The sequence below is a fragment of the Salmo salar genome, chromosome ssa13 (genome assembly GCF_905237065.1).
Source record: "Salmo salar chromosome ssa13, Ssal_v3.1, whole genome shotgun sequence".
Lineage (NCBI taxonomy): Eukaryota > Metazoa > Chordata > Actinopteri > Salmoniformes > Salmonidae > Salmo > Salmo salar.
In genome coordinates this window covers 13,720,547-13,737,751 of record NC_059454.1, presented here as the reverse complement: position 1 = coordinate 13,737,751, position 17,205 = coordinate 13,720,547, and the positions used below count along the sequence as shown (strand labels likewise).

Genomic DNA, 17,205 nt, shown 5'->3' with positions numbered 1-17,205 from the left:
CAAACAGCAAGCAATGCAGGTGTAGAAGCACAGTGGCTAGGAAAAACTCCCTAGAAAGGCCAAAACCTAGGAAGAAACCTAGAGAGGATCCAGGCTATGAGGGGTGGCCAGTCCTCTTCTGGCTGTGCCGGGTGGAGATTATAACAGCACATGGCCAAGATGTTCAAATGTTCATAAATGACCAGCATGGTCAAATAATAATAATCATAGTCGTTGTCGAGGCTGCAACAAGTCAGTAACACAAGAGTAAGTGTCAGTTGGCTTTTTCATAGCCGATCTTTGAGAGTATCTCTATCGCTCCTGCTGTCTCCAGAGAGTTGAAAACAGCAGGTCTGGGACAGGTAGCACGTCCGGTGAACAGGTCAGGGTTCCAGCAGGTCTGGTACAGCAGGTCTGGGACAGGTAGCACGTCTGGTGAACAGGTCAGGGTTCCATAGCCGCAGGCAGAACAGTTGGAACTGGAGCAGCAGCATGGCCAGGTGGACTGGGGACAGCAAGGAGTCATCAAGCCAGGTAGTCCTGAGGCATGGTCCTAGGGCTCAGGTCCTCCGAGAGAGAGAAAGAAAGAGAGAATTAGAGAGAGCATATTTAAATTCACACAGGACACCGGAAAAGACAAGAGAAATACTCCAGATGTGACAGACTGACCCTAGCCCCCCGACACATAAACTACTGCAGCATAAATACTGGAGGCTGAGACAGGAGGGGTCAGGAGACACTGTGGCCCCATCCGATGAAACCCCCGGACAGGGCCAAACAGGTGGGATATAACCCCACCCACTTTTCCAAAGCACAGCCCCCACACCACTGGAGGGATATCTCCAACCACCAACTTACCATCCCGAGACAAGGCCGAGTATAGCCCACAAAGATCTCCGCCACGGCACAAACCAAGGGGGGGCGCCAACCCAGACAGGAAGACCACGTCAGTGACTCAATCCACTCAAGTGACGCACCCCTCCCAGGGACGGCATGGAAGAACACCAGTAAGCCAGTGACTCAGCCCCTGTAATAGGGGTAGAGGCAGAGAATCCCAGACATGAAAATGTCTCTATGTTTGCGGTTTATCCCTGACTACAGTCTCACAAAACAATACAAATGTTGTCATTATAATAATTTCTTCAAGCACATAAGTGTAGTTGCCGATGTTGAAAGAGAGGGAGGGTGTTGGTAAGCTGTTAAATGGTACGCTGTTGAAAAGTGACACTTTATGTGGTAGCATTGCCTTAAAATTGTTTAACTTGGGTAAAACGTTACGGGTAGTCTTCCACAAGTTATTTGTTTCTGGCCATTTTGAGCCTGTGATCAAACCCACAAATGCTGATGCTCCAGATACTCAACTAGTCTAAATAATCAATTAGACTTTTAAAATGATAAACTTGGATTAGCTAACACAACATGCCATTGGAACACAGGAGTGATGGTTGCTGATAATGGGCCTCTGTACGCCTATGTAGATATCCCATTACAAATGTGTGTTCCCTGGAGCCCACAGCTTTCCATCATCATCGCGGCGTAATGGCCTGAAACCATAAGATTTGTCTAATCTGGTCCTTGGGCAGTTGGTAAAACTTAATTTGGTGGTCTTTTCTCCTACTATTGTTCAAACAAAACGGTATGCAGCAGCTTTTCAGCATCTTAAAAGAAGGATTAGTTAGCTAGTTGAAGAAAAGGCCGTTGGAATCATCTCTTTGGCTGATAATAGTAATTTACACACACACTTTTGCTATGTCATGACTTACCTGGACCACCTATTGAGATGTGCCTTTTGTTAAGTAAATCTGCTGTTAATTGAGGTGAAAATCAGACTGATATGCCACTTTAAAGCCAAACTTTTCAGGAATGGAGGAAGCATGGTGATGGCATGCTGAAGTTGGCAAGCCAGTAGGGTTTGTGGAGCTTGTGATGAGCCATACTCCTTAGTTTGTGAATACCATCAAAGACAGGGCCACCAACAAAACATGTTGACAATGGAGCAAATGAATCCTGTGACATTTTCACATGCAAACAGCACTTGATTTATGTGATCCATGTGTAGTTGTTAAGTGATGACTCAGTCAGCACACTGATTGGTGTGTGCACATATAACAGTGTAGGTTCCGTCCCAACCTGGGCTCGAACCAGGGACCCTTGCATACATCAACAACTGACACCCACGAAGCATCGTTACCCATCGCGCCACAAAAGCCACGGCCTTTGCAACGCAAGGGGAAACCCTACTTCAAGTCTCAGAGCGAGTGACGTCGGTGATTGAAACGCTATTAGCGCGCACCACCGCTAACTAACTAGCCATTTCACATCGGTTACACACACCCACACTATAATTTTTTAACAACAGAGGCACTGAACAATTAGGCCCAACATCAGGCCCAGAAAAATCCATGCAAGATGGAAAGGGGTTAACAACTTTCATGTTCTGAAAGATGAGGAAACAGAGGTAGATTACTAATATACACTGGCTTTCAGAAAGGATTCACACCTCTTGACTTTTTACACATATTGTGTTACAGCCTGAATTTAAAATTGATCAAATTTAGATTTTGTCACTGGCCTACAAACAATACCCCATAATGTCAAAATGGAATTATGTTTTTAGAAATGTTTGCACATTTATTGAAAATTAAATACAGAAATATCTGATTTACATAATTATTCACACCCTGAGTCAATGCATGTTAGAATCACCTTTTGCAGCGATTACAGCTGTGAGTCTCTCTGGGTAAGTCTCTAAGAGCTTTGCACACCTGGATTGTACAATATTTGCACATTATTCTTAAAATAATTCTTCATGCTCTGTCAAGTTGGTTGTTGATCATTGCTAGACAGCCATTTTCAAGCTTTGCCATAGATTTACAAGCTGATTTAAGTCAAAACTGTAACTAAGCCACTCAAGAACATTTAATGCCGTCTTGGTAAGCAACTCCAGTGTATATTTGGACTCCAGTATACATTTGATGGTTTTAATGTCCTGTTGAAAGGTGAATTTGTCTCCCAGTGTCTGTTGGAAAGCAGACTAAACCAGATTTTCCTCTAGGATTTTGCCTATGCTTAGCTCTAGTCCGTTTCTTTTTATCGTCCAACGTATGCACGGAATTGTATGCATAGATTGGCTTGAACGAAATGGTAGCAGAAGGTGAATGTTGAACTTTTTGTTCCACAGATTTTGCGCGAATATACTGTAGGTGTGATGAAGGCATTATTTTACTTAATAAAATGTTTACTCCTTTACTTATTTAGGCTTTCCATAACAAAGGGCTTTAATACTTATTGTCTCAAGACATTTCAGTTTTTCATATGTAATTAATTTGTAAAAATGTCTAAACATAATTCCACTTTGACATTATGGGGTATTGTGTGCAGGCCAGTGACACAAAATCTCAATGTAATAAATGTTAAATTCAGGCTGTAACAACCAAATGTGGAAAGTCAAGCGGTGTGAAAACTTTCTGAAGGCACCTGTAGCGTACCATCTCCAGCTCTGTAAAACTGTTGTCCTTTGTACATTGTTGATCAATGTAAAGACATGAATTACGCACAGCAACCTAAGCATTAAGAACCGATGTATTTGATAACAGCTAAATACACTGATTCAATTATTAACAAATGCAACAACAACACACAAAACGGATAATGTGGAAGTAAATTGAATAGGCACGGCGCGTGTGTAGAGTGTGTCACTGACGTCTCCGCCAACCTGCTGACCTACGCATTTCCCCCAGCAGGTGGCGATACAAGACAAGATACAGTAGTAAATAAAGGTACGCCAAATACTTGCCACTTCATGTGTGAAATGTATTTGGTTGTTTATGCGTTTGGTTATTCATTCTCTGATTTGTGAAAAACCAACACGTCAACAAAATAGTTTCCCCATATTTTACTGAATGCAACATTTTAATGTAGAATAGTTAAACAAAATAAAAAATACATTTCCACCCACCCAAAAACATCAGGAAACTCGATATTAACATTATATATACTACAGTGCATTGTTTCAGCTGATGAAACCTCATAAGATAATATTTTACATAACTTTGAGATGCTCTTTACCACTACCTCAACTTTCTGCTGTCTCTGCCACACCATCGTGCTTTCCACTGCACCTTGACCATTTCCTGTGCCAAAGTCAAGACTGTGATGCGGAGGAGAACAAGCAACAGCTAAAAGGTGTTAATGTTCAGGACAGGAAACGCATAAATCAAACAGACTAATTCTTATACCTCACAGTTCCTTAGTTGTTTTCAAGGTAGCGTACTTCAACAAAACCAACCAAATAGTCTGTTTATTGATGATACGGGATCACTTTCATAAGGCTGTATATCTCACTTTCAAACTACTTTCTGTTAAGTCTAGCAAAGTCTGCCTCCAGGATCTAAATATTTATTCTGGTCATGAATCCAAGCAAAGATTGGCCTCAGCTGCTTGGCAATGTAATGTTGAGCACTCTACAACCATAGCTTTGAGAAACATGGTTCTCTGCAGTGGTTGAGTTGTGATTTCCAGTTCCCCTAACAACATTCCTTTAATGAGATCCATTGGGTTCATGGCCAGAATGTCTGGTCCTCAGGATTGCCTCAGCTTTAATGAGCGGCTTGATGTGAAGCTCTCCATCTTATGGTCTGTTTTAGTCTGAGTATCTCCCTGTCGTTATGATGCCAGATCCATGCTCAGCTGTCCCATTTGTGGCTGGAGCCTTTGCAGTCCTCTGTCATGAAGCGGTAGGATTTGATGGCCTCCTTCAATCCCTCGCTCACCAGGGAATCCTCATTGTCCTTGCCAAAAATCATGGAGCTGCAGACAGACAGAGAAACCCCATTAATGAGGAAATGCTGACAAAGAATATGTACTAAACAAAAATATAAACGCAACATGTAAAGTGTTGGGTCCATGTTTCATGAGCTGAAATATAATATCTCAGAAATGTTCCATACGCACAAAAAGCTTTTTTCTTAAAAATGTTGAGCACAAATTTGTTTACATCCCTGTTAGTGAGCATTTCTCATTTGCCAAGATAATATATCCACCTGACAGGTGTGGCATATCAAGAAGCTGAATAAACAGCATGATCATTACACTAAAATGTGCAGATTTATCACACAGCACAATGCCGCAGATGTCTCAAGTTTTAAGGGAATGTGCAATTGACATGCGGACTGCAGACATTTCCACCAGAGCTGTTGCCAGATAATTGAATGTTAATTTCTCTACCATAAGCCGCCTCCAACATAATTTTAGAGAATTTGGCAGTATGTCCAATCGGCCTCACAACCGCAGACCACGTGTAAACACGCCAGCCCAGGACCTCCACACCCGAGTTATTCACCTGCGGGATTGTCTGAGACCAGCCAACTGAGGAGTATTTCTGTCTGTAATAAAGCTCTTGTATGGGGAAAAACACATTCTGATTGGCTGAGCCTGGCTCCCAAATGGCTGTGCTCTTGCCCACTCATGTGAAATCCATAGATTATGGCCTAATAAATTGATTTCAATTGACTGATTTCCTTATATGAACTGTAACTCAGTAAAATCATTGAAATTGTCACATGTTGCGTTTATATTTTTGTTCAGTATAAGATTTGACAGACATGGATACACAGAGACTGGCAACATATTACTGTACCACAACAGTAAATGACCTCACCTGTCCATATCTTTCCAGTTGAGGGTGGGCTTCCTGACAGCCATGGGGAGTGGGCCAGTAACCACAGGAACGTTGTTGGACCCCTGGATGAAGCAGGGCTCCCCTAGCAGGCAGCATAGCCCATCACGGACCTCTGGAAGGAGATATCAATCAGTCTGTTACAACTCAGCCTTAACATGAATACTACAATTTAATGACTGAAGATGCTTTAAGTGTCCCCAGCTTTAACCAACTGCCACTTGTGCAAAAGGTTCAAATGCGTGGGTTGGACACAAAGGGGCTTGAAAAGATGTTACTACAGCTTTCAGTATTTTCTACACCACTGTAAATGCTTTAAAGCACCTGACCTGAGTAGTGGTCCACCAGAGCTCTGAGGTTGGGGAAGGTGAGGCAGGGGGAGATGTAGAGCCAGCCATTCTCCAGTTGTTGGATCCGGTAGTGTTTGACTGAGAGACGATCCTGGTCACTGCTCTTACGCACTGACAGGGAGGTGGCACCTAGAGCGGACAGTGTAGGACCATACTTCAGTCACAACCTTTTATCACTTCAGGTTGATCAATGACATTTTTAAGATTGTTTCCCTGTTCTTGTTAGCGTTTGATAATGTGTAGCCTGGAGTGTGAACTGAACTGACCAGGGTGGGTCTCACTCTCCCGGACCAGAAAAGAGCCAGCCTGGTTGTAGGGCAGAAACAGGAGCTCCTCAGCCTTCTCTCGGCTGAGACCCTCATACTGCCACCTAGACCAAGAGCATAGAGATAGTCAGTCAGAAATAGACAGAGCCATGTAAATAGAGATTCCAAAGGGGAATAGAGTCAGACGGATCAGCGGACTCACCTGTGGTACACCTTGGCTGTGTAGTTGCTGGGGATGTAGCTCTCATTGCCTGTGGCAGAGGATCTCACCTTCCACCACTCCCCCTCGCTATATAGACATGCACATTCACAGAAACACAAGAGATACACAAGTTATTACAGGAAAAACACACATCACAGTAGTAGTAATTATGGTAGTTGTATGTAGAGGCTATGGTTTCTTACTCTGAAAGCACGTTGAGTCTCTCTCCAGCTTTGATGCGGCAGTGTGCTGAGTGACCAGTGGGATAGTTATACAGGGCCACTACCATATACTTGCTGCTCTCTGTAGACAGAACAGATACATGAAAGATTAGTGTCAGTCTACTATGAGAACCTCAAACCATGACAATGCAGTATTTTCATGCTGAGAAAAAAGCAGAAAAAGCAACAACAAAAAAAGCATGCATACGATAAAATCTCTTTGTACTTGTATGTTTGTACTTCACACTTTGAACGTGAGTAGTCACGGTTAGGGAAGACACTTCCAAGTGAAGAAAATTAGATGATCATCAGTCTTTCTGAGCTAAATTATTGATGTGATCTTCATCAACTAACATCTTGAGGAATTCAATGTCACCTGGTTCACACCATTTCTAGAGGGTGACTAGAGGGAGTCCAGCCACAGATAGAACAATGAGATAGATATTTCACCGGATGTATAAATGTGAAGTGTGTTTCCACTCATTACCAAATGTGGTAGTGAGAGGAAGCCATGTGGCCGGCAGTGGGAGAAGAAGGAAACGAGATGGACTTTGGCCGACATTCGGTACATTTTCCCACCGATGAAACATTTGATCTCAATACAGTTCTGTTCCCAAATCTAAAACCTGTTACGAACAGAGTGGACTACGTTTGTAGACTTTACACTTTACCAAAGTAAAAAAAAAAGTGTGTTGTTTAGAAGGAGTGCAAAGGCAAATTGAGTTATTGCACAAGCTCATTTCTCTCCTCTGGTGGTTCAACAGAAGACCAGGACTGTTTTTTTCCCCTCTTTCTTGCACACCAACTATGGTCATATTTAACAAAGAGGCATCTAAACATCTGGGGCATCACCACACCATGGATGCATAGGAACGGCATCACCACACCATGGATACATAGGAACGGCATCACCACACCATGGATGCATGGGAACAGCATCACCACACCATGGATACATAGCAACAGCATCACCACACCATGGATACATAGGAACAGCATCACCACACCATGGATGCATAGGAACAGCATCACCACACCATGGATGCATAGGAACGGCATCACCACACCATGGATGCATAGCAACAGCATCACCACACCATGGATGCATGGGAACAGCATCACCACACCATGGATGCATAGGAACAGCATCGCCACACCATGGATGCATGGAAACAGCATCACCACACCATGGATGCATAGGAACAGCATCACCACACCATGGATGCATGGGAACAGCATCACCACACCATGGATGCATGGAAACAGCATCACCACACCATGGATGCATAGGAACAGCATCGCCACACCATGGATGCATGGAAACAGCATCACCACACCATGGATGCATAGGAACGGCATCACCACACCATGGATGCATAGGAACAGCATCACCACACCATGGATGCATGGGAACAGCATCACCACACCATGGATGCATAGGAACGGCATCACCACACCATGGATGCATAGGAACAGCATCACCACACCATGGATGCATAGCAACAGCATCACCACACCATGGATGCATGGGAACAGCATCACCACACCATGGATGCATGGGAACAGCATCACCACACCATGGATGCAGGAACATTAACAAAAACAATTCCGCATTATGTTGGTCACATTGATTTGATCTGAATGTTGAAATCAAATCGTATTTGTCACTTGTGCTGAATACAACAGGTGTAGACCTTACAGTGAAATGCTTACTTACAAGCCCTTAACCAACAATGCATTTTTAAGAAGAAATAAGTTAAGTAAAAATGCAGATTATCCAATGATTGTCCTTAAACATAAATAGACCTGGCTGTTGTGCACTCTTCCAATTCCCTATAGGTTTCAGTCAAAACAATCCCAGGACGATTGACATCTGAGGACATTGCCCATCAGAGAGAGGCTAGTACTGGCCTGTTTCCCAGAGTTCTGTGCTGTGCTCAGACCGAGATGGGAGGGCAGGCCTTACCCAGTATGACTGACTCAGCGGGCTCTTCCTGGCCCAGCAAGGCTGCCTGAGTGGTGGATCCCCGACGCTCTTTACTGGGCCCACTGCCCATGGCGATGTGGAGCTCTTATGGGTCACCAGAGGACTCTGTGGGTTAGAGGGAATCACAGCTATTAATTAATAGCCAATTATTTCCAAAATGCTATATCCACCAATTTCTCACTTGTTTTTTTTATCAGAAATGTTTGCATGTGTGTGTAAAATAGTACTCTTCTCAGATTTTTTTATTAATAGATACTAGATGTGTTTTTTGTTGTTGCAATACACTATATATCCATTGTTAAGCTAGAATGGAATGTTTGTATCCTGTATATTTGACTGTGATATGTGGATGCCTCACCTAGCTATCTTAAGTTGAATGCACTTACTGTAAGTCGCTCTGACTAACAGCATCTGCTGAATGACTAGAATGTCAAATGTAAATGTTTTATATATAGATCTCATATTACTGTATTGAATTTTTTTTTTTAAATGACGTCACAGATGTATTTTGTGAAGTTTTTTTCAAAAAAAATAAACTTTAGTTATTTGTTACATTTGACTGTGTAAAACCTGGCAGTAATACTTATTGCTCTGATAATGAGGTGGATATATAGCATTTTGCAAAAAAAACATGATTGTCTCTCTGAAATTAAGCCATCAAGTGATAGATTTTAAACAAATATGTTTGTCATTGAACAACTCTGTGCCATGATTAGAAAAAAAACAAAAATCTTTTTCATAACTTCTTTCAAACATTTAAACCTAATTTACTAACATTTCTGATATACAGAGCATTCGGAAAGTATTCAGATCCCTTGACTATTTCCACATTTAGTTACATGACAGCCTTATTCTAATACAGATGTAATCATTTTTTCCCCCTCATCAATCTGGGTGGGGTTATATCCTGCCTGTTTGGCCCTGTCCGGGGGTTTCATCGGATGGGGCCACAGTGTCTCCTGACCCCTCCTGTCTCAGCCTCCAGTATTTATGCTGCAGTAGTTTATGTGTCGGGGGGCTAGGGTCACTCTGTTACATCTGGAGTATTTCTCTTGTCTTATCCGGTGTCCTGTGTGAATTTAAATATGCTCTCTCTAATTCTCTCTTTCTTTCTTTCTCTCGGAGGACCTGAGCCCTAGGACCATGCCTCAGGACTACCTGGCATGATGACTCCTTGCTGTCCCCAGTCCACCTGGCCGTGCTGCTGCTCCAGTTTCAACTGTTCTGCCTGCGGCTATGGAATCCTGACCTGTTCACCGGACGTGCTTGTTGCACCCTCGACAACTACTATGATTATTATTATTTGACCATGCTGGTCATTTATTTAACATTTTAACATCTTGACCATGTTCTGTTATAATATCCACCCGGCACAGCCAGAAGAGGACTGGCCACCCCTCATAGCCTGATTCCTCTCTAGGTTTCTTCCTAGGTTTTTGGCCTTTCTAGGGAGTTTTTCCTAGGGAGTTTTTCCTAGCCACCGTGCTTCTTTCACATGCATTGCTTGCTGTTTGGGGTTTTAGGCTGGGTTTCTGTACAGCACTTTGCGATATCAGCTGATGTACGAAGGGCTATATAAATACATTTGATTTGATTTTGATTTGATTTGAATCTACAGACAATACCCCATAATGATGAAGCATAAACAGTTTTTGGGAATTTTTTTCAAATGTTTAACGAAACAAAAAAACTGAAATATCACATTTACATAAGTATTCAGACCCTTTAATCAGTACTTTGTTGAAGCACCTTTGGCAGTGATTACATCCTCAAGTCTTCTTGGGTATGAGGCTACAAGCTTGGCACACCTGTATTTGGGGAGCTTTTCCCATTCTTCTCTGCAGATCCTCTCAAGCTCTGTCAGGTCGGACGGGGAGCGTCGCTGCACAGCTATTTTCAGGTTTCTCCAGAGATATTCGATAGGGTTCAAGTCCAGTCTCTGGCTGAACCACTCAAGGACATTCAGAGATTCGTCCCAAAGCCACTCATGCGTTGTCTTGGCTGTGTGCTTAGAGTCGTTGTCCTGTTGGAAGGTGAACCTTCACCCCAGTTTGAGGTCCTGAACACTCTGGAGCAGGTTTTCATCATCTGTACTTTGCTCCGTTCATCTTTCCCTCGATCCTGACTTGTCTCCCAGTCCCTGCTGCTGAAAAACATCCCCATAGCATGATGCTGCCACCACCATGCTTCACCATAGGGATGGTGCAAGGGTTCCTCCAGATGTGGCGTTTGGCATTCAGGCCAAAGAGTTCAATCTTGGTTTCATCAGACAAGAGCATCTTGTTTCTCATGGTCTGAATCCTTTAGGTGCCTTTTGACAAACTCCAAGCGGGCTGTCACGTGCCTTTTACTGAGGAGTGGCTTCCGTCTGGCCACTCTACCAGAAATGCTTGATTGGTGGAGTGCTCCAGAGATGGTTGTCCTTCTGGAAGATTTTCTCATATCCACAGAGGAACTCAGGAGCTCTGTCAGAGTGACCATCGGGTTCTTGCTCAACTCCCTGCCCAAGGCCCTTCTCACCTGATTGCTCAGTTTGGCCAGGCAGACAGCTCTAAGAAGAGTATTGGTGGTTCCAAACTTCTTCTATTTAAGAATGATGGAGCCCACTGTGTTCTTGGGGACCTTCAATGCTCCGGAAATGTTTTGGTACCCTTCCCCAGATCTGTGCCTCGACGCAATCCTGTCTCGGAGCTCTACGGACAATTCCTTCGACCTCATGGCTTGGTTTTTGCTCTGATATGCACTGTCAACTCTGGGACCTTATATAGACAGGTGTGTGCCTTTCCAAATCATGTCCAATCAACTGAATTTACCACAGGTTGTAGAAACATCTCAAGGATGATCAATGGAAACCTGAGCTCAGTTTTATGTCTCATAGCAAAGGGTCTGAATACTTAAGTAAATAAGGTATTTATGTTTTAAATTTTTAATACATTTGCGAACATTTCTAAAAGCCTGTTTTCGCTTTGTCATTATGGGGTATTGTGTGAGGATATTTTTTGTTGTTGTTGTATTAATCAATTTTAGAATAAGGCTGTAATGTAACAAAATGTGGAAAATGTCAAGGGGCCTGAATTCCTTCCAAATGCACTGTATAGCATTTTGGAATTCAACTCTTCATATGGGTAGAGACATGTTTTCTATGCATACTGTTGCATCAATCACAATTCACTGTAACTTATTACAGGTAATATATATCAAAACAAACAATGTGAAGGGAATTTAAAATAGCCCTGCCTTTTTTTATTTTATTTATTGCCAGGTAGCTAGTCAGTCCCACCTCAAACAAAAGGAGGGAGGAAGTTGAAAACCACTCTTCTGAACACTCTTTAGTTTCCAACCACACTCTTGTTTTTACACATGGGTTGCTGGTTGTCGAGGTGCTGTTGGCATGGAAAATAATTGGCTTTCGACTGAATAAATAACAGTGTTAGACCACATAATAGAACACTCTCTATTCAATGGTCACCAACGTTTTGAGATCACTTTTTGAGTCAAAATGCAAGCCGAGATCTACAGCTCAGATCTTTTTTAAACACTAGCCTATGCAACATTAACCAATTAAAAACAGTACTGTAGCATTGAGGTTCGTGCAGTAAGCTATAGGCCCAATACATTATCACCGCATATTGGCTTTGCTTGAATTGCCCTGACAAAGCATTGTTGTTTGGGCCATTTAAAAAAAAAAAAAAAAATCTAAATTTGAGGTAGGCCATATGATCAGACTGGCAATAGTTCTGTTGTTGTATTACTGGTGAAGCACAGCTGAGTGAGCATACATTTAAATAATTCGCTTTTTATTTTTATTTTACTGGGCTGATGGTGTCTGCATCTGATGGTCAGTCTCAGCAGAGGGAGAGAGCAGCAGAGTGAGGGTCCACCTCTCAACATCCCTCCGTTCTCCCTTTCCTCCACTGACACTGACCAAAAAGGGACACCTTCTTCCAGCTGATGGGGAAACTCGAGTCGCACTGCATTATTTAATGCAAAAATTCTCATGCACAAGTTCTTACTCCTATGAACAGAGAAAGTGAAATATTCCTGCTGCACTGCTTGTTGTAGAGCTGAGTGGAAATAGGAAGAACACACATTTCACAGCTTATAAAAGTGTTGAATACAAAGTGTTGACAGTGCTGAGTAAGAACTTAAACTCAACTCACTGGGCTCCCGAGTGGTGCAGCGTCTCTGACACTGCATCTCGGTGCAAGAGGCATCACTACAGTCCCTGGTTCGAATCCAGGCTGAATCACATCCGGCCTTGATTGGGAGTCCCATAGGGTGACGCACAATTGACCCACGGTCACCGGGGTAGGCCGTCATTGTAAATAAGAATTTGTTCTTAACTGACTTAGCGGGTTAAATAAAAACAGCATCTCTTTGCTGTATTCCTTGACAGTTTCTCTCTAGTGATGGTTTTAAACATTTTGAAATCTCACAGTATCAATTTTTCTGTTGCTTTCTTTTTATGCCTTCTAAATTACTCCAGACACCGTAATCTGAACCATCCGATTGGCGATCGTGATGGACCGGTTGGGGACCACTTCTCTAATTGATGTAAACAACAATGCTCTAATGTGCAACTAGTTGAAGTGTCATGCATTGGTGATTTGCACAAACACACGTGACAAATATGACATTTCATCGCAACCTTCTGCTCCACAGGAACCATGGAGGATAGGTACATTAGTTCGCAGCAATACACTGATGCAGAAACCACCGCATAAAATGAAAAGTTTTGTGTGGTAATTTGCAACATGTTTTACTGTAAAGTAAGGCATGAGATCTCAAGCATCCTTACAGATTCCGGGTGGGTGTTTCTGAACACTGGAGTCAAATATAAAAGTGGCAGGATATCATTGAGTAGAAAATAAATGCTGTCTTTTTGTGAACACCTTTCTACCCCGGTGTGTGTGTGTCTAATTTTGACAATGGTAGACACAAAAATAGATGATAATTTCAGAAATAGTCATGAAATATATAGGCATGAAATATTTATAAATATCTTCCCTCAATGCTTTGTAATATGACACGTAGCATAATCATTGAGAAAATTGCCACCTGTTTAGCCAGATGGCACCACAGGGTCATGGTGATGGACAGATAGAAAAACAGGCCCCATATAGTATAAGGGACTAAAATAACCTGCTCTCTAATGTTCCATTATAACAGAGAACAGATGACCATTATCAACCACAGTAGTCAGTCTGCCAACCAGGGGTCAGGAAACACACGAGAGGTAATATAATAATAACAATATGGAATATATAACATCTCATTCCAAAATCATGGGCATTAATATGGAGTTGGTCCCCCCCCCCCTTTCTGCTATTACAGCCTCCACTCTTCTGGCTTTCCGCTAGATGTTGGAACATTGCTGCAGGGACTTGTTTCCATTCAGCCACAAGAGCGTTAGTGAGGTCGGGCACTGATGTTGGGCGATTAGGCCTGGCTCACAGTCGGCATTCCAATTCATCCCAAAGGTGTTCGATGGGGTTGAGGTCAAGGCTCCGTGCAGTCCAGTCAAGTTCTTCCAAACCATTTCTGTTTGGACCTCGCTTTGTGCACGGGGTCATTGTCATGCTGAAACAGGAAAGGGCCTTCCCCAAACTGTTGTCACAAAGTTGGAAGCACAGAATCATCTAGAATGTCATTGTATGCTGTAGCATTAAGATTTCCCTTCACTGGAACTTAGAGGCCTAGCCCGAACCATGAAAAACAGCCCCAGACCATTATCCCTCCTCCACCAAACTTTACAGTTGGCACTATGCATTTGGGCAGGTAGCGTTCTCCTGGCATCCGCCAAACCCAGATTCGTCCATCGGACTGCCAAATGGTGAAGCGTGATTCATCACTCCAGAGAATACGTTTTCACTGCTCCAGAGTCCAATGGCGGTGTTTCCACTTCGCAATAACAGCACTTACAGTTGACCGGGGCAGTTCTACCAGGGCAGAAATTTGACGAACTGAATTGTTGGAAAGATGGCATCCTATGACGGTGCCACATTGAAAGTCACTGCCAATGTTTGTCTATAGAGATTGCATGGCTGTGTGCTCAATATTATACACCTGTCAGCAACAGGTGTGGCTGAAATAGCCGAATCCACTCATTTGAAGGGGTGTCCACATACTTTCGTATATATAGTGTGACATTTAGCAGACGCTGTAATCCAGAGGTGTAGACCTGGCTGGACACCAAGCTACAGTATTCATTTAAGCATTTAGCGGGGCAAATTTTTGTTCTTGTAAGATCAGTTTGTCCTATACACTGAGTGTACAAAACATTAAGAACACCTGCTTTTTCCATGACATAGACTGACCAGGTGAATACAGGTGAAAACTATGATCCCTTATTGATATCACTTGTTAAATCCTCTTCAATCAGTGTAGATGAAGGGGAGGAGACAGGTCAAAGAAGGAATTTTAAGCTTTGAAACAATTGAGATATGGATTGTGTATGTGTACCATTCCGAATGTGGATAGACAAGACAAAAGATTTAAGTGCCTTTGAACGGGGTATGGTAGTAGGTGCAAGGCGCAACGTTTTGTGTCAAAAACTGCAACGCAGCCGGGTTTTTCACGCTCAACAGTTTCCTGTGTGTATCAAGAATGGTCCACCACCCAAAGGACATCCAGCCAACTTGACACAACTGTGGGAGGCATTGGAGTCAACATGGGCCAGCATCCCTGTGGAACGCCTTTCGACACCTTGTAGAGTCCATGCCCCGACGAATAGATGCTATTCTGAGTGTATATTTACTTGACCTTTGTTTTCTTCATTAAAACAAAAAAGTATACTTTTAATATTTTAAATCTGGGTTGGATAAAAAAAAACTTTTACATGTACAGTAGTCAGATCGATTAGACAATTGTCAGCTCAAAAATATTTTTATACTCACAGCATTTCCCTGTTGTGGCACTGGTGAACGTCAGTCTTCTGATGCTGTGGTGTGAGTTGGTGTCAGAGCTGTAGAGTACCACAGTAGACTAGCACAAGGACTGGGGTGCGGCCCAGAGGGCAGAAGAGTCCAGTGGGTCTGGGAGTTGCACGCTGCTGGTAGTCTTCACATGTGGAACGAGCGTAGGATGTGTGTATGAGAGTCTGTGTGAGACTTCTTTAGGCTCTAATGAAGACAGAGTGTTCTCCTTTTGTGTTCCAAGAGGAAAGGAGCCAGCGGTGGTAGGTAGAGGCTCTGTACGTGTAGCAGAGCAGAGTGATCTATAGTACATCTGAGTGGAGAGATGTGACAGGAGGGCTTTTTTTTATATTCACCTCACACACTGTTTCCTGTTTCAATGAGGCCTGAAACTTTTACACACCACAATTCAGACTTCAGAGTGAAGGGAGGGAAATGGAGAAGAGTGAGGGAAGACAAAGAAAAAGTGATGCACAAAGAGAAAGGAAGAAAGATTTTGTTCAACAATATCTACTGAACACGGGGACTGTAGTAATTGGAACAGACAGACCTTTGACATCAGTGACTTGATCAATGAGTCATCAGCTGTAGCAATGAGATGCAATTGGTCTGTGCAAATGTTCTGTTTTGCAGCATCTGCATGAGCGGTGGCATACATACACTGGTGTGATGTGAGGTCACAATGGTTTTTCCCCAGAATAGAGCTTCGTATTCTTTGTCATTCAGGTAAATGCTGTTGATTGGGTAAAAGTGTTGAGCAATTATTTTTCTCTTCATAACCCTTTTGTACTCATTATCAAGAGATATGGGCTCACGGTTCTGCATACCCACATTAATACCCACACTGATTTGTGCAATCAATCCATTTGTGCAGTTAAACTACTGAACCCTCTGAAGTAACTGCATTATACCAGTAGCCAGGGCCGGCCCTAGCCTTTTGGGGGCCCTAAACAAGATTTTTTTTTACTGGCACCGCATCTTGATGGTGTAGAGAAAAATGTATGTTTTAAATTGAATTTCCTGTAATTCTACCCATTTTGCCATGGGGGAGAGATACATTTTTTTTGCAGTTTTACAAAGCAAATCCTGCAATTATACCCATTTTGCCATGCGGTGTAGAGAAATGTTTGCAATTTTAAAACTAATTTCCTGGCATTCTACACATTTTGCCATGACTTATGCCATGTTAATATAATATGAGTGAGAGTGACTAGCATTTTCTCATGGCAAAATGTTAACAAAAGCATGAGATGAGCTATAAAACAGCAAAATAAGGATCTGCCTCATGACAAAATGTGTACAGTAGCATTATAAAGCTGCACATTTTACTCTGCACTATGGCAAAATGCAGCACCAACTCTCCAGAGGTTGTTGCCCCGGGGCCCCAAATGTGGTAGTCCGGTCTGGCACGTGCCCAGTCATTCGGCCATGATTACTACAAGTTTAGATCAGTGGAGGCTCTTCAGTGGAGGAAGGGGAGGACTATCCTCCTTAGTGAATTTGATAAAAATAAAAAGTGAAACATTAAAGTTAATATTTTTAGATAAAACTATACTAAATATGTTTGTTACCAAAAATGTATTAAAACACACTGTTTTGCAATGAAGGT

General features: G+C 42.6%; 1 protein-coding gene across 1 annotated transcript; it reads right to left on the bottom strand.

Annotated features, from left to right (window-relative positions):
- Positions 1 to 3,872: 3,872 nt before the first annotated feature.
- On the bottom strand, positions 3,873 to 16,131 carry LOC106566480 (src-like-adapter 2). The gene is made up of 8 exons (XM_014134552.2): positions 15,579 to 16,131; positions 8,662 to 8,787; positions 6,678 to 6,777; positions 6,475 to 6,561; positions 6,273 to 6,376; positions 5,986 to 6,135; positions 5,639 to 5,771; positions 3,873 to 4,788 (listed from the first exon to the last, which is right to left on the bottom strand). The coding sequence occupies exons 2-8, from the start codon at positions 8,750 to 8,752 to the stop codon at positions 4,665 to 4,667; spliced, it is 789 nt and encodes a 262-aa protein (XP_013990027.1). The 5' UTR covers positions 8,753 to 8,787; positions 15,579 to 16,131; the 3' UTR covers positions 3,873 to 4,664.
- Between the last annotated feature and the right edge of the window lie 1,074 nt (positions 16,132 to 17,205).

Bases quoted from the DNA above. Each gene is read 5' to 3' on its own strand.
- LOC106566480 (XM_014134552.2), bottom strand. From the start codon at position 8,752: ATGGGCAGTGGGCCCAGTAAAGAGCGTCGGGGATCCACCACTCAGGCA. The intron at 6,136-6,272 runs GTCAGTTCAGTT...TGTCCGCTCTAG, and splicing joins GGAGAGTGAGACCCACCCTG to GTGCCACCTCCCTGTCAGTG. The intron at 5,772-5,985 runs GTCAGGTGCTTT...ATCTCCTTCCAG, and splicing joins TCTGGTGGACCACTACTCAG to AGGTCCGTGATGGGCTATGC.